We start from the raw sequence: 23663 nt of genomic DNA, 5'->3' as shown, positions 1-23663 counted from the left end.
AGCCTGTGGTAAATGTGCACCAACTTAATAAAAGGCATCACTGCCACCAGCCATTAGAGGTAAGCTTGTCCCTGTAATAGAATTGTTAGTTTTAGTGTGGAAGGGGATACATCGCATCTCCCCAGCACTCCACATAAGGAGGGGTGTGCTGGTTCCACCAAATAACATCTAAAAGGGATCCAAAGATCCTTTCTACCCTTGGGAAATGTAGTTCTATCAAGGTTAGCCAGAGGAAGTTAGTTAAAAGGGAGCTTATCAGTAGTAAGAGTGTTGACCTATCTGTGTATTGCTAGAATTAAGCCTTCATAGCATTAGTTTAGGACAAAAAATACAGCACATGTGCAAAATGAATTCTTGGGATATAGTGCATCTTGGTTATGTTATGTTATTTTGCATTTATATAGCGCCTTATATACCATTGGTATGGTCTGAAGGCGCTGGTAGGTTGAACGCCCTTGGGAACCGAAGATCGGGTCAGTAGAGGGAGAAGAGAGAGTCCAGAAGTGCCTGTGTGCACCAGGTATGTGTGCAGCTGGTGCGGGATTCAAGTGGTAGCTGCTTCTTAGCGGTAGGTGTGGTGGTTGAGAGATCAGGAGAATGTGTTCGCTCTGGCCGGCTTTATCCAGGACGGGTGTGGCTGCGTTAGGCCAGAGGAGAACGCCTGGCTGGGGGGGTGTGAAACCAGCAATGTTTACTTAGAGTGCTGTGGAGTGAGCGGGAGATGTAGATATGAGAACAGATATACCGAATGGTGTCATAGTATCTCTGTGTTCTAGTTGAGTGGTGGTGTAAGGGAGAGAGTAAGCATGGGGTGTGTTATGATGTATGCTCTTTCATATGTTCCCTGCATTCCAAAGCATATTATTTATGTCATGCAATTCCGTGCGGGCAGGTCCGTTCTATGCATTTTTGTTCATTTCAGGCGTTCAAGATTGTCCTACACATTCATGTCTGCTCGACATATTCATGTACTCTTGTTCACCTTGCGTGCTCAAGACTATCCTTCATTCTCCAGTGTGCCTCGCGCATGCTCTCATGTGTTCCATATACGTGTGCACTCCTGATCTTCTTGCGCATGCACTCCAGTCTACCCAGCGCATGTACTCCTGTCTGCCTACGCCTCCCGTCGGCATCTGTTTGGTACGCTCATTTGATCTACACATTCATCTGGTCTACATACTCATCCGGACTACACACTGATACGCTCAACATACTATTCATCAGCTCCACGTACTCATCCATTCAGCATACTGCTCCGTTCAGCATACTCATCCGCTCTACAAATCCATCTGCTCCATGCGTTCGTCTGCTCCCCACACTCATCAGCTCCGTACATTCGTCTGCTCCACAGACTCATTAGCACCACATACATTCTTACGCTCCATATACACTCGTTCGCTCCACATACACTCGTTCGCTCCACATACACTCGTTCGCTCCACATACACTCGTTCGCTCCACATACACTCGTCCGTTCCACATACACTCGTCCGTTCCACATACACTCGTCCGTTCCACATACACTCGTCCGTTCCACATACACTCGTCCGTTCCACATACACTCGTCCGTTCCACATACACTCGTCCGTTCCACATACACTCGTCCGCTCCACACATGCGTCCGCTCCCTCGTCCAGTCCGCACCCTCGTCCAGTCCGCACCCTCGTTCAGTCTAGACACTCGTTCAGTCCACAACACATCGGCACAACATACTACTCGTCGGCTTGACAATACTACTCGTCTGCTCTGCGTGTCCATCTGTTCCAGACACTCATCCGCACTATGTATTTGTCCGCACCAAACATTCATCCGCTCCCCACACTCATCTGCTCCACATACTCACCCACACCACACATTCACCTTTTCGCACAATCATCCGCTCCATCAGCTCATCCGCCCCACACCTACGTCCGCTCCACATATTTGTCCGTTCCAGAACACTCATCCGCTCTCCCCGCTCTCCCCGCTCTCCCCGCTCTCCCCGCTCTCCCCGCTCTCCCCGCTCTCCCCGCTCTCCCCGCTCTCCCCGCTCTCCCCGCTCTCCCCGCTCTCCCCGCTCTCCCCGCTCTCCCCGCTCTCCCCGCTCTCCCCGCTCTCCCCGCTCTCCCCGCTCTCCCCGCTCTCCCCGCTCTCCCCGCTCTCCCCGCTCTCCCCGCTCATCCCCGCTCCTTTGACTTCCACGCCCATCCGCTCTCCACGCTCATCCCCGCTCATCCCCGCTCCTTTGACTTCCACGCCCATCCGCTCTCCACGCTCATCCCCGCTCCTTTGACTTCCACGCCCATCCGCTCTCCACGCTCATCCCCGCTCCTTTGACTTCCACGCCCATCCGCTCTCCACGCTCATCCCCGCTCCTTTGACTTCCACGCCCATCCGCTCTCCACGCTCCTTCGACTTCCACGCCCATCCGCTCTCCACGCTCCTTCGACTTCCACGCTCCACGCCCATCCGCTCTCCACGCCCATCCGCTCTCCACGCTCATCCGCTCTTACACATTCGTCTGGTCAGTCTATACGTTCGTCCGTTCGGATTAGTCGACTGTTCTACGGCCTCCTGTGTTCTGTTTGCTTTTCTGTTTTCGCGATCTCATCAACTCTACACGCTCGTCCATTCTGCACACACATCCACTCTGTGTACTCATCGCTCTAGTATGTTCATATATTTCCTCTGAACTCTATATTCATTTGATCTTACTAGTCGTCTATTCTACCACTCTCATACCCTTCCACTCAGTGTGTTCATCTGTTCTTTACGCTTCATCCATTCTAGATATTTCATCTATGTCATTCATTACGTTTCCTCCTCATTCATTATGATCATTTCATCGATTCAGATCTCCTAGTTTCCTGATGATTTATTCCTATTATCCACTTCACTGTTTTGGTCTACATTACTCGTTTAGTACTGTTTCTCTTTATGGTTTACATTCAAATTTGTTTAGTAGTAAATTTCTTGCTTCAGGTTAATTGCTGGGTCGGTGTTATTGTGATGAAGCTAGTTTGGAACTGGTTACTTTTAGGGGAAGAGCCAGGTTTTCAGTAGTTTGCAGAAGGCCGTTAAGTCTTCAGTTAGGCGGCTGTGGGGTGAGAGCAAGTTCCACAGGGTTGGGCCAGGGCTGCGAATGATGATCCGCCTAACCTGGCTGAGTTTGTCTTAGTGATTACTAGCAGGCCGGCTGAGTTTGATCTTAGGGTGCGAGTGGGGTCATAAGGTATTAGCTTGTCTTGAAGATATTGCGGTCCAGTTTTATGCAGTGCTCGATGGGAGAGGCATAAGGTTTTGAAAGCCACCCTACGGGCTACTGGGAGCCAGTGCAGTGTTTTAAGGGCTGGGGATACGTGGTCTCTTGGACCAAGCGCAAGTAGCATTTTGGCTGCCGCGTTTTGTGCTCTTTGGAGTTTGTTTAGTTGGTAGGCATGAATTCCGAGGTATAGGGGGTTTCCGTTGTCCAGTCTTGATATGACAATTGACTGGACCGCAGAGACTCTGTTGGGAAATGAGCGGTATGGAAGGATGCGCCTAAGGTTTTTGAGGTGGTAGTGGCAGGATTTTGAGACATTGTTGACTTGTTGCGAGAGTGTTAGGTCGGAGTCCAGGGTGCATCCAAGATTTTTCACTGTGGTGGAGGGTGTCGGTGAGTTGCCCATGGCGGGTGGCCAGGGTAGTGGGTGCGGGAGAAGATCGGGGTTGCCACAGATCATGATTTCTGTTTTGGAGGGGTTTAACAGGAGGTGGCTTTGGGTCATCCAGAGTTCTATGTTAAGGAGGCAGGATGCCAGGTCGGGAGTCGGGTTTCGAGTTCAGGAATTTTAGAATTAGTTGAGTGTCGTCGGCGTAGTTGTAACACAGGATGTTGTGTGAACGAATTATTGGTGGGAGGGTGATCAGGTAAAGATTGAACAGGAGGGTGGATAGACATGCTCCCTGAGGAACTCCTGTGTCGACTGGTCAGGTTTGTGAGGTAAAGCTGGAGAGTGTTGTTATTTGGTGCCTGTCTTTGAGGAATGAAGCTATCCAATTAAGGGCGGTTCCACAGATTCCTAGGGAGTGGAGTCGGTCTAGGAGAATCGAGTGATTGATCGTGTCAAAGGCGGCCGATAGGTCGAGGAGGATTAGTGCTGCGCATCCCGCGGAGTCTGCTGTCATTTTAAGGTCATCCCAGATCGAGGTTAGGGTGGTTTCAGTTCCGTGACGTGATCTGAAGCCTGATTGGGCGGGGTCTAGGAGTTGTTGGTTTCGACAAAGGCATTTAGTTGGGAGTAGGCGGTTCGGTCAATGAGTTTGGCAAGGAACCTAGTGTTTGAGATTGGGCGGTAGTTTTTGGGCTCTAGAGGGTCGAGCGAAGGTTTTTTAATTAGAGGTTTGACGTGCACCATTTTGAATGCGTCGGGAAAGATACCGGAGGAGAGGGAGATGATAGATCTTACATGTTCTCCTGCGCAGGTGGAAGCAAAAAATGTCTTTGGGTTGTGGTTGGGCAGGGGTCCAGTGGTGAACCAGCGGGTTTGCGGGCAGATAGAAGTTTGATTAACTGTTCTGGTGATATTGGATTAAAGGATTCAAACGTTGGTTGCGTAGAGGTTGCGGCTGAAGGGCTGGCCGGTACGGGCGGAGGATTGCCCGGTGGATGTAGTTGAGCCAGTTTGGTGTTTAGAGTTTTTGTTCTTTCGATAGCCGTGTTGTGAAAGTGGAGGGATAGTGAGTCGCACAGTGATTGTGAGGCGGTCGGGACGGTTGTATTACAAGCTGGATTGGTGAATTCTGAGATGATTCTGCTTGGGTTTTTGTAGTTTAGGATTCGGGTGATGTAGTGGGCTTTTTTTGCTTTCCGGATTTCGGCCTTGTATTGATATAGGTGTCGGGCCAAGGTGGTCCTGCTCTCGTGGGTTTTCTCTTTCTGCCATTTGCGTTCTAGGTATTTGTAAAGTCGTTTAGTGGTCTTCAACTCAGGAGTGAACCATCTGGGGAAAGGGCCACGGCGGGTTGATGGTTTCCATGGGGGGGTTAGTTGGTTGTTGGGAAGGCAGGTGGGTGGTGGAGATTGGAGGAGTGCTTCGGCTAGGTCCGGGGTGATCGTTAGTTTTTTCCAGCATTTGCGTAAATTCGGAGGTTCGGGTGCAAGTACGGGAAGGGGGTCGGGTGAGTAGATGGTGAACGAGAGAATGAAGTGATCGGACCAGATGATTGGGGTGGGGGCTTTAAATGAATCGGGGTGTTGGAGCTAAAGATGGCATCAAGAGTGTGTCCTTTGTAGTGAGTCGTGCCGTTTATGTGGGGTTGGAGATTAATTGCATCTATTTGTCATAGGGTTGGTGGGGATGTCGAGCCATATGTGTCACCAAGGTGGGTGAGGTTGGGATGGTTTAGTTGGAGGTTGGCGATTGAGTCGCAAAGGTTGTTTGCGAATTGTCTATCGTAGCCTGGGGGCCTGTAGATTATTAGGAAGCTGTGAGAGAGCGATGGGGAGAGGGAAAGTTTAACGAGGAGAGATTCGCAGGATGGGATGGAGGGTTGGTTGTCGATGATCGAGGCGCGGAAGAGAGATTTGAAGACGAATGCTACCCCACCTCCTCTGGACGGACGGTTCAGTGCGATGAGGGAGTCGTCGGGGGGGGGGGGGGGGAGGCTTCACTAGCGATTGGGCCGAAGACCTCAGAGAACCAGGTTTCAGTGATGAAAACTAGGTCTGTTTTGACAGAGGCGAGGAGGTCATAGATGCAATGTCTGTTTTTTTGCTACGGAACGGGCGTTAAATAGGATACAGTTCACATCGGCGGGCAAGGTAGGTCTTGGTGCTGGAGTGGGATGTGGCGGTGGCGGAGAGAGTGGAGGGGGGGGTAGGGTGGGTGATGCTAGAAGGGAATAGTGGGCGGGCAGAAAACTTGGCAGGTTTCGGGCGGGGCTGGGTGTGATTGGATGATCGGATTTGGGTTGGGGGATTTGAGGGAGGGGTGTGGGCGGTTGGGAGTTTCAGTTGCAGTTGATGAGAAATCGAGGGAGAGGGGTTTCAGGAAGAGGGAGGTCACGGGGGAAGGCGGAGAGAGGTGGTGGGTCGAGACAGGGGAGGCGAGGAGTGCTGAGAGATTGAGGGGGACCAGGCGCGTTTCCTCTTTAGTTTCTTTGCCGCGACTGGTGTGTGGGAGAGGGTAGGGGGGGTCAGAGGGAGAGAGGGAAGCAGCTTTGGTTCGTGCTAGGGCTAGGCGCGCAGTTTTTAGGGAGGGGAAAGGGTGCGGTCGGGGGGGGAGGTGGCAGGGGTATGAGGGCAAGGCGATGGGTGGGTGGGTGCTTTCCGGGTGGGGTGTGCCAGGTCTGATAGTGAGGGGAGCGGGTGTGGGCAATGCTGGCGGGTCGGGGTGGGGTTCAGGGGATGAGTGGTTTTAGGGTGAGTGGCTCGCCATCGTGCTCCTCTGGCTTGGTGTTTGGAGAGGGGAGTGGCAGCGGGTGTGGAGGAGGGTGGGGTGATTTGGGAGGGAGGGGGCGGGAGGGAAGGCAGATCGGAGAGTGGGGGTGGTCCCCGGGGGTGGTTTCTGACAGACTCTGGTGGAGTGGGTGCGCTCATGATTGGTGCTGGCTTTTAGGTTGATTTAGGAGGGTTTCTGATTGTAGTTCTAGGATCGGGGGTGTCACGCCTTTAGGCACACTTCTGGGTTCAACTGGTCTTAGACGATATTAGACTATTTGCTGCTCTCTAGATACAATAGCCGGCAGATTATTATTAGTTTATTAGGTACGTTTCTGAGTTCTCGTGCACACAGAGAAGATATTCGGTCAGTCTCTAGATTCAATTTACTTAGAGGGAGTATTAGATTATTTGTCACCGTTTTAGATTCTGCATTACACAGCTAAACTGTTAGTTATCTTAATAGGGTTGAGCAGGGCAAGCTAGTGGGGGTACTACTTTCAATTCACCTTTATACTGGGAGGGTATTGGGTATGGATCTAAATCAAGTTTGTATTAGATTATTAGTCGCTGTTTAGGTTTTACATTACACAGCTCTACTGTTTAGTTATATTAATATGATTAGTTAGGGTATGCTAGTAGGTGCAGTTCATTCAATTCGACTTCATAGAGCGAGCGTATTAGGGACTTTGTACCGATAGGTTATTAGTGAGATTGATCGGTTTGGTCCGGCATGATATTACATTGATGCAATTTTCACAGAGAGGCTATTGTGGTCACTTCAGAAGGTAGTCTTCCACAGAAAGGCTATTAAGAACACTTTCTAAGTTCACCGAGAGGCTAATGGGCACACTTTAGTGGAACTTTTCAGGCGGGTTATTGGGCGTGTCTCTAAATTCAACTTTCCAGACTGGCTATTGGTAACATTTTTAAATTCACGGAGAGGCCGTTGGGCACATTCCTAATGCAAATGCAGTTGGGTACAATTCTAAATTCGGCTTTTGGCTATTCGTCACAACTTCTAAATGCAGTTGGGTACACGTCTAAATGTAATTGGGTACACTTCTAAATTGAGCTTTTCTCAGAGAGGCTATTGGTCACAACTTCTAAGTGCAATTGGGTACACCTAAATTCAACTTTTCACAGAGCGGCGATTGGTCACAATTTGAAAATGTGGTTGGGTACACTTCTAAATTCAACTTTCCTCAGAGAGGCTATTAGGCGCAACTTCTAAATGCAATTGGGAACGCCTTTCACATGCTAAGGACAGAGTTTCTGAGTACAACTATAATGGGTTTACATTGTTGATGCTGCGTTAGAAGAGTGGTAGGGTAGTATGGCCTGGAGTAGTTGCTTCTGGCCCTGCCCTTGCCACACTTACTTGTTTTAGGCTTCTTGCTTCTCCTGCGGATACCTGCAGATACGGTCTGGATTTGTCCTTTGCCTCGGGTCCTTAGGCACAGGGCTGCCAGGCAGAGGGCTGCCTTGGAAGGTGCAGTAATGGCCTGAGGAAGGAGGCCGTATGGCCAATCAGAGAACGGTGGGAGGGTCGGGAGGCGGGAGGGAGGTGGACCAGGAAGCGGGAGCGGCAGGGAAGGACAGCACGGGGCTCGCTAGGCGGATTTCAAATCTGCAGCTTTTAAAAGCAAAATGCCCGCAATTCAGACCAGTAGCCTCTCTGAGAAAAGTTGAGTTTAGAAGTGTACCCAATTACATTTAGAAGTGTACGCAATTGCATTTAGAAGTTGTGACCAATAGCCAAAAGCTGAATTTAAAATTGTACCCAACTGCATCTGCATTAGGAATGTGCCCAACGGCCTCTCCGTGAATTTAAAAATGTTACCAATAGCCAGTCTGGAAAGTTGAATTTAGAGACACGCCCAATAGTAACAAAGCATGCATCACTCCAAAGATTCAAGGAAGATTGCATATGTTTGTAGAGTGACTATCAACTTATTTATAAACTCACTTCCTTTAACAGTTAGGTATTTTCCAAATATTGCATATAATTATACCTGACTGTTAAACATTTTTACTCTCCTCAACAGGCAACTGTCCAATGATTCATATTCCTGGATTTACCTTCCCTGTCAAGGAATATCTTTTGGAGGATGTCATGGAAATGTTACGGTAGGTGCATTTTTCATAAATTTCCACTTAAATGATTTTTACAGAGTAGATGGTCCATAGTCTAACATTAATTAACATGTAGCTCCTGTGCTAAAATGGAGAACTTGAAATTACATTAGACATTGTGGTGAATCAGTTGATCATTTATCTGTTAGGGCATCTGAATCTCCTACCGTCCGTATTTTGTAGAGAATCACCCTTTATCTTCCTTCCTGTAAGGAGACCAAGGAAATCTTCTTATTCCCTCTTCCCACTACCATTATGTAATACAAGTTACTTTTACTAGCATCCTCTAAGTAGGACATGGTTAGGAACTGGCCCTCCTCCAGCACTTGTCCACTCCTCTTTCCATCCCCATCCCCTGCTCTTCTCCTCAATGCACTTGCATGTCCAAATGCCACAAGGCCTGGTAGGACCACAACTGTATATTTATTGTACTCTTACGTCCCGTCCCCTTTCCTCCATACTGTATCGCCGTCCCTGCCCTTGTGAGGGACGGTAGACGGAACCTTTTTCACCAGAAAAATCTTCTTCCCCTTTAAATTTAGAAGCGCGAGGCTCTGGGAGCATGCACTCGCCTAACTCCGCCCACCGGTGCCATTCCCCAGTCCCCTTTTCTGCGTCGACGAGAACAGGCCGATTTCACCAGCGCTCCTGGGTTTGGCTTCGACCATGTAATACCACACGCTCTTCCCCGGATATTCTTCTATTTTTGTCTTTTTTCCTTTTAGATACTTGGTCCTCTGACGCCACGCTCCTCCCCGGCGCATGTCGACTTCAGCAGGTGTGCAGCCTGTGATGACTCTTCCCCACTTCAAGCCCCCATGCCATTTGCCTCTGCTACCTTGGCCCCAACCACTCCTGGGAGGGTTGTTCCATGTACGACGCCTTGGCACCATGGGCACTGAAGAACAGGCTAGCTACGTGGAGGTAGCTCTTCCAGAAGTCACCTCCGGAGGACGTAAAGGACTTCGTCAAACATTGCTCGAGGACAAAGGCAAGGCCTCTACTCGCCATCGCACCCCGCAAGGGTAACTCCTTTCCAAGGAAGCACCCGACCGGGAGAAACTCCTCAGCCCTAGTCCAGCTACCGGCCTTAGGGCTGAGGGTTCTCCAGATCCTTCCGGTGTCAGTGCTGAGGGACCGCAAGGTCCATCTACCGGGGTTACCCCGAGGGGCAACGCCCTAGTACCAGCATCATGTCTGAGGGGGTGCCTTCACTGCCGGCAGCTCTGAACATAAGGCCTATCCCTGAGGTGCGGGATAGGCCTTATGTTCCAACACAAAGCGTCTTGGACGGGGCTGGTTTCAGCGAACGAGGCACCGCGACTTTGGCACGAGGTATGCAGCTCGACATGGCTGCCGTGCGAGACAAGATGGCCGCTCGTGGGACAAGATGACTGCCTGGGGTGCCGGCCCCCTGTACCCCAGGCAGTGTGTGCCCCGGCCCCAGCAGCCCGCAGCCACTCCGTCATTATCTCCTGCCACCTCTTCAACCTCTGAATACAGGTTCTTCGAAAGGTTTCTGGCGCTGATGCGAATACCCCAGATGGGGTCCATCCTTTGGGATACTATCAGGGACATGCTCCCTCAGGTCACCCCACCGGTACCCATAGTAATTACCCCAATGGCTCCGGCGCCTCAGGCCCCAGAGCTGTCTGTGCTTCCTTTGCCGGCTCCTATTCCGGCCCCTCTGCCCCCTGCAGTACAGGTGGTTCCACACCAGCCTCGACAACAGCCTCCGGCTTCGCTCTCCACGCCGCAGCCCACGGTGCCCAGTACCGCTCCGCCAGCTCTGGACCCTCCTGGCACTCAGGTGGACACAGACGAGGAGGAGGACCCCGACACGCCATCTTCAACGAAGGCCTTCCACGAACGCCTTGCGGCCCAGGCAGAATACCTGGGCCTTCCTCAGCCTGAGGTCAAACAGCCCAGGAGGGGGTGCTGGCAGAAGTCCTCACTTTAAGGCCCCCTTCCAAGACGGGGATCCCGATGCAGAAGGACGTTGTTACCTTGGCCAAGAAGGGGTGGCTCAAGCCACACTCGGCTCAACCTGTCAATAGGCGCCTCGACTCAAAGTACAGGCCGTTGGAGGGCGATACACTCTTGCTTTCAGCTCAGCCACACTCCTCGGTGATCGCTGCAGCGTCACTCTATTCTAAGCCTCACTCGTCCTTGGCCACCTCGGCGCTGTTCGGCAAGATCATGGAGGAGTACGGGAAAAAACTGTACCCCAACGCCTCCCTGCGTCAAGCCAACGCTGATGCCATGCTGGCATCCGTTAACCAAAGGCTCTGGCGGGAAATTGCGGACTTCCTACCAGAACTTCTGCCACAAAGCCAGGCTCGCTTTAAAGGTTGATTAGGAGAAGCCAGGCTGGTAGCCTAGGACATCATGGAGTCTGCAGTGACCCATATCGGTTCCTCTGGCGGGGCCATCTGCATTGCCACAGACATGAGAAGGATGGCGTGGCTCCGGGCTACCAAGTTTAACCCAGACATCCAGGAACACATATTGGACATTCCATTCGAGGGTAGTGTCCTCTTCCACTCCACCACGGATGAACAATTGGATAAAAAGAACAGCCCGCAAACTGCTAAGCCTTTATCTATTCTTACGAAGGCCACGCCCAAAGCGTACACCAAGTCCAATTAATTCTCCGACAAGGAAGGGCGTCTGGAGGGTTCTGAGGCTTTCAATAACGGATGTCCAGACAACCTGACTGTTCCCTGAGTCAGTATCAGAGGAAACAACAAAGGGGGGCGGGGGGCAAGAGCTTTTCCAATCCCTCTCCTCCGCAACAGCATCAGAGGGAAAGAAGGCATGACACGCCCCTCCGGGTCCATGTGTCTCCGGTGCAGGTGTCTCGTGGCTTGCCTGCCACGTGCAATTTTGGCGACAAAGCTTTTCGGACCCCTGGATCCCCTCCGTAGTATGCACGGGGTACTGCCTACCAGTCCCTCCCTCTCCTCCCTCTTCCCCTCCTTCCTCTCCAGGACTGTGACCTCGGCCTGGTGGTACCAACACCTACTGAGAAAGGAAGGTGAAAGGAGGGGATGGGAGTGTCAGGGTGGGGAGTGGAGAAGAAGAGATTTCAAGAAAGCACGAAAGGAGGAATAGGTGGTGATGGAACGGATAGAGCGAGGTAGGGAGTTCCAGTGTAGGGGGGCAAGGAGCTGGAAGGAACGGAAACGAGAGGAGGCACATGGGGACGGGGGAACAGTGAAGGAAGAGATTGGCAGATCGGAGAGAGCGGCAGGGGGTGTAGAATGAAATGAGAGAGGAGAGATATGGGGGAGCAAGATTGTGAAGAGATTTAACGACAAGACAGAGGAAGAGGAATTTAAGTTGGGAATGAAAGGAAAACCAGCCAAGATGAGAAAGCGAGGAGGAGATGGAGTTGTGAGGAGAGAGAAGACGGAGGATACGGATGGTAGAGTGGTAGAGGGATTTGAGGGTGGCAAAATGGGAAGCAGGGAGTCCAAAGAGGAGAGAAGAGCAGTAGAAAAGATGAGAAGATGAGGGAGGAGATTAAAAGTTTAGTGGCATGGAAGGTGAGAGAGGTGTAGACTTTCAGAATATTGAAAAGGTGGTAGCGACATGCGCGAGAAGAAAGAGAAATGTGGGTAAAGGCGAGGGAGGAGTCAAAGTAAATGCCTAGATTACGAGTGTGGGCAGAGAAAGGAAGATTAGAAGGGGGAAAATGAATAAAAGGAGAGGGAGGGGAAGAATAAGACTTCAGTCTTGTCTGTGTTGACAGAAAGTGGGATGACATCCAGTTTTTAATGGCAGTAATACAAGAAGAGAGATTAAGATGGAAGTCAGGGGTGAAGGAAGAAAAGGAGAGGGAAAGCTGGGTGTCATTGGCGTAGAAATGGTGAGAAATACCGAAGGAAGAGATGATGGAGGCAAGAAGGGAGGTCTAAAGAGAGAATAGGAAAGGGCCAAAAACAGAGCCTTAGGGTATGCCGTAGTCCAAGAGAAGAGTAGAGGAAGTGCGACCGCCCCAGGAGACTGTAAAAGAGCGGTAGGAAAGGTAGGAGGAGAGCCAGTTAAGGACAGTTTTGAAACCAAAAGAGGAAAGAGTATTGAGAAGTAAGGGGTGATCAACGGTGTCAAAGGCAACAGAGAGGTCAAGGAGGATGAGGACTGAGGATTGCTTAGAGTAGCGAGCGGTGAGGAGGGAGTTGAGAACATGAGTGAGGTCTCAGAGTGTTTAGGGCGGAAGCCAGATTGAAAGGGGGGGAAGGAGAGAAAGGTAAGTGACAAAAGCAGAGAGCTGAGAATAGACTAAGCGTTCAAGTATTTTAGAAAGGAATGGAGGAAGTGAGATTGGACAGAAGTTGGATGCAAGATGGGGATTAGCAGAAGGTTTCTTCAGAAAAGGGATGATAGTAGTGTGCTTGAAGGCAGAGGGTAAGGTAGCAGAGGAGAGACCGATATTGAAGAAGGAGATTAAGTAAGGAATTAGAAGAGGGTAGAATTTAGGAATAAGGAGGCTAGGGAGTGGATCAGAAGGTGCAGCAGTAGGATGAGATTTGGACAGGAGAAGGGAAACATCAGGAGTGACAGGAGAGAAGTCAGACATACAAGCTGAGGGGGGTTGGGTGAGTGGGGAAGAGGGGGAATAAGAAAGGGAGCAATTTATTTTTTGCCGAAGAGAAAGAATTTTGGAAGAGAAGAAGTCAGCGAAATCAGAAGGAGAGAGGATAAACGTAGCTGAGGGGTCAGGAGTGGGTGGAGAGAGAAGACGATAAAGGGTTTGACAGATACGACTAGGATGAGAGGCTTGCGAGTGGAGAAGGTTAGAATAGTAGGAACGTTTATCCGAGATGAGGCAGGAATTCTAAAGAGAGTGATAAGAGAAGTAGGATGTTTTGTTAGCTAAAGAGGGGAATTTGAGCCAGCGGCGCTCGAGGCGGCTGAGGAAATGACGCATGGACAAGAGGTGAGGGGAAAGCCACGGTTGAGAAGGTTTACGAGTAGGACGGCAGGAAGAGAGGGGAAAGAGTTGGTCGAGACTGGAAGAGATTGAGGAAGACCGAGAGGATAGGGCTTCATTAGCCGAGAGAGAAGAGAAGTCAGAGAGAGGGGGAAGAGAGGAAGAGCAAGTGTCGAGAAAGAGAGAAGGGCTAAAGTTACGGAGATCTCGCTGAGAAAAGGATGTCGAGGAGGGCGAGGGAATGGGTGGAGGGAGAGGAGGAGAAAGGGGGAAGGAGAGTAAAGCATAGTCAGAGAGATAGTTGGGTAAAGTAGAGACTGGGGAGGAGGAGTAGATAGAATTGAAGATAAGATCAAGAGTGGAGCCAGAAGAGCGAGTAGTAGGAGAGGAGGTAGGAATCAAGGATGGAGAGAAGAGGGGGAAGGATGAGGTGGAGTGGGGAGTGAAGGTTGAAATCGCCAAGTACAGTGAGTGGAGAAGAGGAGGGGGAGATGAGAGAGAGTAGGTGGTCAAGGTCCTCATAAAAGGAGGATAGGGGGCCAGGAGGTCTGTAGATAATTAGAAAAGAAATAGGGTGAGGGGAAGTAAAGGATTTGTACAAGTATTCAAAGGAAGGGAAGGTTGGAAGAGGCAATGAGGAGGTAGACGAAAGGTATTTGGGGTGGAAGAGGAGACCAATGCCACGGCCAGAAGAGCGGGAGACATGAGAGAAGGAGGAAGAGGAGGTAGTAAGAAAGGCAGGAACAGTCGAGTTGAGTCGAGTTGTGAAGGGGGATCCAGGTTTCGGTTATACAGAGGAAGTGAAGGTTAAGTCGGAAGAACATGTCTAAAACAGCTGTGGTCTTATTGCAGATGGATCTAGCATTCCAGAGAGCAATGTTGATGGGCCTGGAGGGTTGGATAATAGGGGTGTAGATGAGGTTGGGACGATGAGGACGGGGATGGGATTAACAGGGGAGGGGGTTGAGCAAGGGAATGGACATGAGGGGAAGGGAAAGGAGAAGAGGGAGCAGAGGGAGGGAAGGAGGGGTGGAAGAGGGTGAGGAGAGTGAAGATGTCATGGCCACTGGTCATGTGCCAGTTTCTTCACTTCCTGCAGGGTCCCAATGGACCCAGTCTTGGCGCCTATGGCGCCAAGCTCATTATAAAAGTGTGCTCTGCACACAGTCTGTTGAAGGCACGTGCATCTGGGCCGGGCGGGGCCCTAACATTGCATGGAAGACACGTGCAGAAGGCAGGAGGAGTGGCAAGGTGGGTCCTCAGGGCGGGGCCTAAAGGGAGTGGCTGGGGCCAGGCTATATAAGCCGGCCCCACCCACATGCTGGCGCTTCACGTTAGTCTGCTAGAGCAGCGTAACGCTTACCGCCGTTCAGAAGACCTTTACCTGTTTCAGCACGTCTATCTTCAGTCTCCGGAACCCTCCAGCATATAACTTGAGGTCAGCCACACCATCGTTGGAAGTTCAACAACCAGCTTCCAATTCTGCAGCTACACGCGCACCTTACCTAAGTCAGCCACGCCATTGCTGGAAGCACTGCTACTGCTTCCCTTCTGCAGCTACACGCACCTCTTACCTGAGTCAGCCACGCCATCGCTGGAAGCACTGCTGTCGCTTCCCCTTCTGCAGCCACACGCTCATCTTACCTGAATCCTCAGCTCCTCGCGGGTGCTGGCCAGCATCCTTACTTGTTTCGAACTTCCATCTACTCAGGGCCTTCTTCCGACGCAGCATCCTCGCAGATCTTCATCTCCGGCTGTCAGGATGCCCAGGTCCAAGGCGCAGGAGCGAAGCAGTACCAACCACCCCCTCAATGGTCTCAGTGTCTGCAAGTCAAGGCTTACACAGACCTCTGTAACCAGAGCGGGGAAGGAGGATTAGGGTCTCGATGAGTGGATAGGTAGAGGGGTTTTAGGTTAACCGGATTGAGGGGTAGGAAGAGGTTATATATGGGACTGGGGATTTTAGGATAAACGATGACTGCACACTTTTCTTGAACTGGTTGCTGTAAGTGTTTTTAACACCTTTACATGTAAAGGTGTTTCCCTTCACATTGCATTGCCCTTCAACAAATCATGTACATATTCCTCTGAACATGGAGTTAAAACAAACATGGATTGGTAAACAAGTTTGAGCCCAATTACAGCTTCATGAACAAAAGTCTCATGCACTAGCACACTTAGCTTATACTTCTGTCTTTAAGTCCTGTCCTGCAAAGGCTGTCGAGTCCTGTGCCACGTCCTTGCGGTCAGGTGATCTGATGCACACTAAAAGGAAAAACAAAGGACAAGCATTAGCGTGTGCTTTGTGGTTCTGTCGGTCTCTCACTCTCCCAAACACTCTACACGCATTCAGCATTCCGTGCATTCAAGGATTTCAGGTTCCTTTTGGGTGCGCTGCCGCACATGGCCTCTCAACCCCCAGGATCTATGTTTGCCAATATTCGGTCTTCCTTCAGACCGAGTGCCTTTTGCACTGTAATGCGCTCCCGCCTCGTGCGCCTTTCCGGCTTATGTTCCACGAGATGAAAACACGTGAAAAGATCCACAAACAATGTCGTCTTTGATCTGCACACATTCACTAAGCAGAACTCTCCCCTGAAGCCCGCCCACTTAGCTTCTATGTGACGGCGCAGGGGCTCTGGAGGGGTTGGGAAATGCCCCCTGCGCTTCCCCCCTAAATCCCAGACACTCCGTGGGCTGAGCGGTACTTATCTCTTTGAAGCGAGGGGCCGGATGGTTCCTCCGGAGGCTCTGGGCCCCTCGCGTGTGGGAGCTGCTGGGCACACGTCCACTCTCCTCGATGTCTCGAGCACAAGCCCCGTGCCTTGGGGCTTGCGGATGCGCACTCGCGCGCCACACCCAGCGCGGCTTCCCATTGGCTCGCGAGTCCGCGGAGCATGCTGGGAAATGTAGTCCTGGCGTGCCAAATGCTGGGATTTGTAGTTTTGGACTGCAATATGTCTACAGAAAGGGCATAACAGCCTTTTTAAGTACAGTAGCTTTCTGGGTCTAGGTTTCTTCATGGTCCCTGGCCCTACAGCTCCAACAGTACATGGTCTATGGCCAGTCCTGCCCCTGACACCGGCAGCCCACAGGAGTGAGGAAACCGCTCACCAGCAAACACAGACCAGCTGCATCTACAAAGGGAAAGGAAACACAAGGTTAGCAATTGCATAGACTAATACGCTAAGCAGCAAACTTCAGGGAGAGACTACTTACCGCTAGTAGGTCCTCCAGTAGGTCCTCCGGAATAGACCTTTGACATCACACGCTATTGGGTCGTCTTCATACCTAAGGGAGAGAGAAAGGACAATAAGGTTACGGACAATAATCATTGGGTAAGATTATCACAATCAATACGAACAATAATCGTTACAAAACCTACCTTCAAGACGGAATGGTCATAGCCAGTCTGGACCTCCACGCCTAGGACCAGTGATGCAACTAGGTCCATCTACCGTGCCCTTGCTGGAAGAAAGCAGGACGGAGAGCTCATCCTTGCATCAAAACAGGTGAGTCTGCATGGACAAACTTTTGCTCACATCTTTCTGGCACGAAAGGGTTGAGGGGAAACTCAACACCACCACACCATTCTCACCGCCTCTCATCCCCTCTAAGGAGCAGAACCAGTATCCTGGGTCCTCGATTATGCAGCAGCCGGGGGAGAGAGCCGATCCACGGGAGCCAGGCCCAGGGAGGGCTACAACCACGCCCCAACGTCCCCGGAGAGACCAGGTGAGCGTAACGGAAGACTGGCGATGTGCATGACAGAGAAGCTGGCGGTGCGTAGATCCGAAGGGTACAGAAGAAAGCAGGCGGCCCGTAGGAAGGAGGAGATCAGGTGATGGCGAAGGGTTAACAGACAGGAAGGGCCCAGGAGGTAGCTGGCCATCCGAGGGAAATAACAAGCCACAGAAGTAGAGGAGGGGCCAGCAGACAGGAGGGACTCGGGTGTTAGCCAGCAGTCCAATGATAGGGCCCAGAAGGCAGCAGGGATCACAGGTCGGAAAGAGCCCAGATGGTGGAGGGGGCCAACAGACAGGAAGGCCCAGGAGTTAGCTGGCGATTCCCAGGTCGATTGGAAGGAAGGGCTACAGCAGGTTCCAGTTACACAGCAGGCTCTCCGCTGGAAATCATTTCAGCTGCGAATTCTTCATCTTCGGTTTTGGTTCCAGTGGTTGACTTCCTCTTCAGCTTCTAGTTTTGGACTTTTATGCAGGAACCTAGCCAATCAAACAGCCTTGTAACATTCAAACTTGTGGGCGGGGAGGGGGAGGGGCTGGCAATCATTTCCGGACAGCTAGCTTCCGAGTTTGATCTTTGGAAACAGCCTGTGGTAGAGGTGCACCAAATTAATATAAAGGTTCACTGCCACCAGCCATTAAAGGTAAGTTTGTCCTTGTAACATAAATGTTACATTTAAAATAGAAAGGGGATACTCGGTGTCTCCCCAGCACTCCACATAGGGTGGGGGGGGTTTCTGGTCTCGCATAATAAAATGTAAAAGGGATACAAAGACCTTTTCTACTTTTGGGAGCTGTAGTTCTCACAAGGTTAGCCATAGAAAGTTAAAAGGGGAGCCCAGCCCCTAGGGCAACCCAGCAACAATAGGCACTTATTGCCAAAAAGTTGTCAGAGGATAACTTTTAAGACACCATTGCCTCTTAAAAATAACACCCGTTAAGAGTAAAAGATTCTGTGAGTATGGGAAAAGGTTCCCACTCAGAGGTATAATGAAAAATAATCCACCAGTAAAAGCAAAAGGTTCTGGGGTTGACACAGGTCAAGAAGATTGATCATTGCTATGAAAGTCTTTCCTAACATTTTGCATTTGCTGTGAATGGCTATTAAAGGTGGCCGACACCCTACAATGGCTGCGCCACAAGGTTTTTCACATCTTCCCTTTCCTGTGTCTGTGTCTGTGTCTGTGAGGGGTGAGGGGTGGGGGTTAGGAGGTTAGGGGGTGTATAAATTCGAGGCTTGTGGAATCTGCTTAGATCGCATGCTATGCATAGGTCGACATCTAGTGGAAGCTGCAGTGTATTATCCCTTTTCGCGTTTTGAAAACAATTGTGTCGACAGGGCTACCAGTAATACTATCCGTAGTGTGGCGTCTACTGTACCCATGGTGCTTCACACGTTGAGGTCCCTCAGATTGTTTTTTTCCACCATCATTGTCGGTTGCATATTGCAGAGTTCCTTCTGGCTATCGCCTATTGATTACAAAAAAATAAATCTAGAATATTCTTTCTGTCCTTTTTTAGCTGTTCTCCCGCAAGATCTTCGGCAACGGCATCGAGGACGATTGTCGACGACTGCACCAACTAGTCTCAACAAACTTTTCAGACAGCTTGGAAGGCCGCAACGGGCCTCGGCCCTCACAGTAGGGAGAGTGGGGAGTGGTTAAATCCCACTTATTTCGCCAGGCTGCCTTCCCCATACAAAATGGAGAATACACCTTTTTAACTTTTGCCCATCCTGTAACTGAAAAATCCCTTGGAAAGACTTGTGTGCAATCTGTCTCCCAAGGGATCATAACTAGGGACAGTGCAAATTGTGCAAGCATTTCAAGCCCAAAACTCTTAAGGACCGCAAAACAAAGCGCTGGGCCCACTACATCATGGACGTTGAGGGAGCCTCCAGTGACGGCAGCATTTTAGTCTATAGTGACGCCGATGGCGAACGGGATCCGTCAAATGCCCACGTTCAAGCCCCTGACCCCAAAAGGCAGGTCTGCGGTTCTGCTACGGGGATGACACCCGGCGGCACTAGCACAACCACACCACACTAAACACACCTCCCACGAGAAGATGAGTCCGCTCATTAGAAAACACGCCCCAGACCTGCTATTGAAGAGTCGGACGTCGAAGAACCAGAAGTCTTCAAAAACACAGAAAGAGGGCTCCAGTTCAAGTACTTTGACCCAAGGGGAGGGCACCATTTCGGGGGCTATGCGCCATAAAAGAAAACCTGCACCAGAACCAACACCCACCCTACCTGCCCCCGAGTAATCCCAAGTTCATCTGGTTAGGCAAGATTGGATGTAGTAACCCTGTGGGAGACTATTGTCCTCTTGGTAATAGGTAACCCACCTATTGGTATAGGTCTGTACTACACACATTGGTAGAGTGACTGAGCAACCAGACTTATCTCAAGAGGGGTAAATGTGAGCTATAGAGAGGGAGCAGCGAGATTCACAGTTAAAAGTATACAAAGGTTTTCTAGTAAAATAATTATGTAACGGTTAGTTTTAAATAAGCTTTCTTTAGGAAGGGCAATATGCAACAATAAAAATACACTTTGTAACACTTCCTCAGATATAAGATAAACCAGTAGATACCCTTTTGGTATGCCTCACACACACACTTCCTACACCCTGCGGTGACTTCAATTGCTAGGACAAATGTTTGGCATTAATATATCACTGTTTGAAATACTGAGGTTATGGGAAAGGAAAAGGTTAACCGATTCTCAGAGCATGTGAATACTTCTCCCAATGTAGTCTAGATCAGATCTTTCCCAGCAATACAAGTTATACTTATCTACCACCTATGAGGGACAAGTTAGAACCAAAGTCAATGGGTTAGAATAGTCTGCAGGGAGCCACGACAGCCAAAGTCAATTTGAACAAGGTCTATGGAGCAGAGGCACTTCTTTAGATAGCACACAAGTCTTGCACAATCTTTTTAGAGAGTTTGTAGTAAAACAAATCACTGTTGGGCCTCAAGCTGGCAGACTTGTGAAGGGCAGAGCAGGAATCAACTTTGCAAACAGCAGCTTCTGCCAGTCTCCAGTGAGAGCACGCAAGCTACAGACGCAAGAGGTAAGTACCCCTTTAGTCAAGACAGTACCTTAGGTTGGAAGAAGAGGTACCAGCTGGCTTCTCTTCCTGTTGCAGTCCTGCAGATCCTGGGTCTCAGTCGTGGGGACAAGAGGGAGGATGTCTTGGAACTCCTGCACTTCGCGGTTTCAGGTACTGGTCAATAGCACCACCGCAGATCTTGGACACTTTATGGGCTTCCCTCGCTTCTGGAGTCCAGCACTCTAATGAGGTGACTCAGGCTTGGGTCGTCCGGCTTCAGGAGGGTCCTCAGTATCTTCCTGGAGCTCTGGTCCGGCTTAAAGACAATGAACTTGATTCTGGGTTTCCTAACCCCTGGCATTTGGTTCCAGCAGCAGCGAAAAAGTACAGTAAGCAGGGAGAGGTTTTCCAGCAAAGTTCGTCTTGGGGTTAGTTGGTCCCACCAACCCAAGGGAAGAAGTCGTCCGTTCCGGGCTTCTCTAGTAGATACAAAATTGGAGCTTCAGCACTGCAGCATGGCTTCTCCGAACAATTCAACGGTCCAGGAGGGTGTAGCAAGCTTCTCTTCCATTTTCTTTCATTGGATGTTTCTTCCAGTGGTCGACTCTGCCTGTCTGTTCAAGAGACCTCAACTTTTATGCAGGTTTCTCCCATTCATGCACAGCCTAGCTGTCCTTCACACAGCACGGTGGCTGTCCTGCAAGACAGCCAGCCAGCCAGCCAATCAGCATTGGGTGCATTCAGGTAACCAAGGAGACTAAGGACCGTGAGTTTCGGGCACCTCCCTTGCTTCCTGCCTTTCCAGACACACTGGAGCCAGAGGCGGGTTTCTGCACTGAAGCCCGCCAAAGGCAAAACAAACAAAAGGGTTAAACCTGGTTTGGTGCGCAGAGTAAAACTCAAGAAAGACCTCACAAGAAATAAACGGCGAAAAAAGAAAACCGGGGGCCATTTTGACAAAATGGGCACCCATGGGTGCAATACTTCAGCTGGGGATTCAGCCTGCGGTAAAAACGCATGATGATAGGAAAATTAAACAACTGCCACCAGCCATTAAAAGTCATGCGGGTAACATAATAAATGTTACATGAGTAAGTAGGCAAAGGGGCTACTAAGTAATCCCTCAGCACTCCACATAAGATGGTGGGTGCTGGGTCTACAGAGAGAAAAGGTAAGTAAAGTCAATTTCGCTTTACTACTCTTGGAAACAGTAGTTTACCCAAGAGAAGGTGTTTAAACCTTTCGAGAAATCCAAAGGACTTCTCTGTGACACTGAACTGAAGGTGCTGTGTGTCACCATACATGCTTGTGGAGTTGGTCAGACTCTAAAAACAAAGAGAATACATAATCAAAATCAGATCAAAAATACATGAGATTGAGAAAAAGGTCTTGCTCACTCCAGGATAAACATTAAAATCCTAAAGTCCATCAAAAGAGCTAGGTGTCTCTAAGGTGGGAGGAACTTGGCACTAAAATGAAAATTCTCCCTAACACATCTCAATGGTCAGCAGAGATGATTGATAAAGTCATGAGGCGGATGTCTTCCCGAGCCAATTTCTACTCTGAGCCGGTCTGCAGTTACTCAACCCCCCCCCGGCAAGAGAGCCTGCACAGAATCCATACAAACCCCCACTTCACAGCAGGACTTAGTGCACTTTGCTTATTGTGACACCATGGAAAACCTCCAGGACACTGCAAGTTACACTGACCCTGAAGATCATGGGGACATGGGTGATGTTGACTAATTTTACGATGACGATGTCTACGTCATACTGTCGCCAGATCACTCCGACACACCAGTGGCAGATTCACCAATAGACAATCAAATACAGTACAATGACCTGCTCCTAAAAGTGGCAGAACATTTTAAAATAGATACACAAGAGACACAGGTAGACAAGGATATTGTTCAGAACATACTGGGTGACAGTCTGCTACCCAATTCATACCCCTACTTCAATCAGTACAGAGGCACATCCAACCCTCTCTAGTTACTCCAAATTTAACACGGGCAGTTAACCCGCGCATTGAGAGTCTTCCGGCCAGCTCACTCAGACCCCCCCCTACATCAGGGGAAAGTTAAATCCAGACACCCCCCCCATACCCCTCATGCCCCGGATAAGGAGAGTAAAAAGATTTATATTTTTGGAAGGTAGGTAGCCTCTTTGGCTGCTTACCAGGCTAGAATCGCTAATAATAGTTAAAACCGTCACAAGTGGGATGAGATGGCTGAGCAAATAGCTTCAGTCCCAGAGCCCCTGAAAACTCAACGGACACTTCCCATTGCATAGGGTAAACAAATTGCAAACTGCATCCTTAAAAACAACTTAGATGCAGCAGACAATGCAGGTAGAATTATAGCAGAGTGCACGTTGATCAAACACCATGTGTGGCTATGCCAGTCTGGCTTCAAGCTTGAGACTCAGGCTACCCTTCTTAATATGCCCATTGAACCAAACATTTTGTTCGGCAAGGCGGCGGAAGTCGCTCTAAAGAGCGCAAAAGAAGAGTACGATGCACTGAAATCATTGGGGCAACTGACCAATCAACCCACCGGGCAAAGAGGGGGCTATCATTTTTGCTGCTTTAAATGTCAAAACTCTCAACGTGCGTCAGGCTACAACCAGGGTCATAGCTCGTCCTGCGGCTCATCACAACAGTCCTTGCAACAAGTGTTTCAAAGAGGTGAAAGAAGGTCTTGCAACAGGGGTAGATCCTCCTCCAGAGGCGGCTCAACACCTCCCAAACAATGACCACCCATTACAGGTTCCCTCCCATGCCTCTCCAGTAGGAGGCCACATTTCATACTTTACCCACATATGGGAGGGAATTGCATCAGACAAGTGGGTTTTTTCAACCGTGGCGGGCGGTTATTGTATAGAACTGCTATAGCAACTCACCAACCATCCACCAAGACAAAGGAACACCTCCAAGGTAGAACAGCGTATCCTGTTGGAAGAGTGGCAGCGCTGCTCTTAAAGGACGCTGTAGAAATCGTCCTGGAGAACCAGGTAAACCAGGGTATCTATTCAATGTACTTCCTTGTGCCAAAGAAAGATCACTATGTGCCCTGTTTTAGATCGGCGCCCTGCAAACACCTATATCAAGCCAAAGAAATTCTGCGTGACAGTGCTACAGGAAGTAATCCCACTGCTAAAGCGAGGGATTACATGGCAACATTGTATACGAAAGATGTATACTTTAATATTTCAATGTTCCCAGCGCACAGAATATTCCTGCGTTTCAAGATGGCGAACCAGCACTACCAATTCAAGGTGCTACCCTTCAGCATAGCATCCGCTCCAAGGCTTTTCACAAAGGTACTGGTGGCGGCGCACCTACGCAGGGAATCCATCCAAGTGTACCCTTACTTGGACTGGCTGATCACA

The 23663-nt window shown here is 50.0% G+C and overlaps 1 protein-coding gene across 2 annotated transcripts in view; it reads left to right on the top strand.

Moving 5' to 3' along the window:
- Nucleotides 1–23663, top strand: part of DHX36 (DEAH-box helicase 36) — a 1119030-nt gene that overhangs the window by 244061 nt on the left and 851306 nt on the right. For both annotated transcript variants that reach the window (XM_069618410.1, XM_069618409.1), the window contains exon 9: nt 8449–8530. In XM_069618410.1, the coding sequence (XP_069474511.1) occupies nt 8449–8530 (82 nt within the window). The remainder of the gene's footprint in view (nt 1–8448; nt 8531–23663) is intronic.

Source organism: Ambystoma mexicanum, chromosome 10 (assembly GCF_040938575.1).
Source record: "Ambystoma mexicanum isolate Mex_15411 chromosome 10, UKY_AmexF1_1, whole genome shotgun sequence".
Lineage (NCBI taxonomy): Eukaryota > Metazoa > Chordata > Amphibia > Caudata > Ambystomatidae > Ambystoma > Ambystoma mexicanum.
Note: the sequence above shows the minus strand (reverse complement) of the source record. Positions and strands in the feature narration are given on the sequence as shown.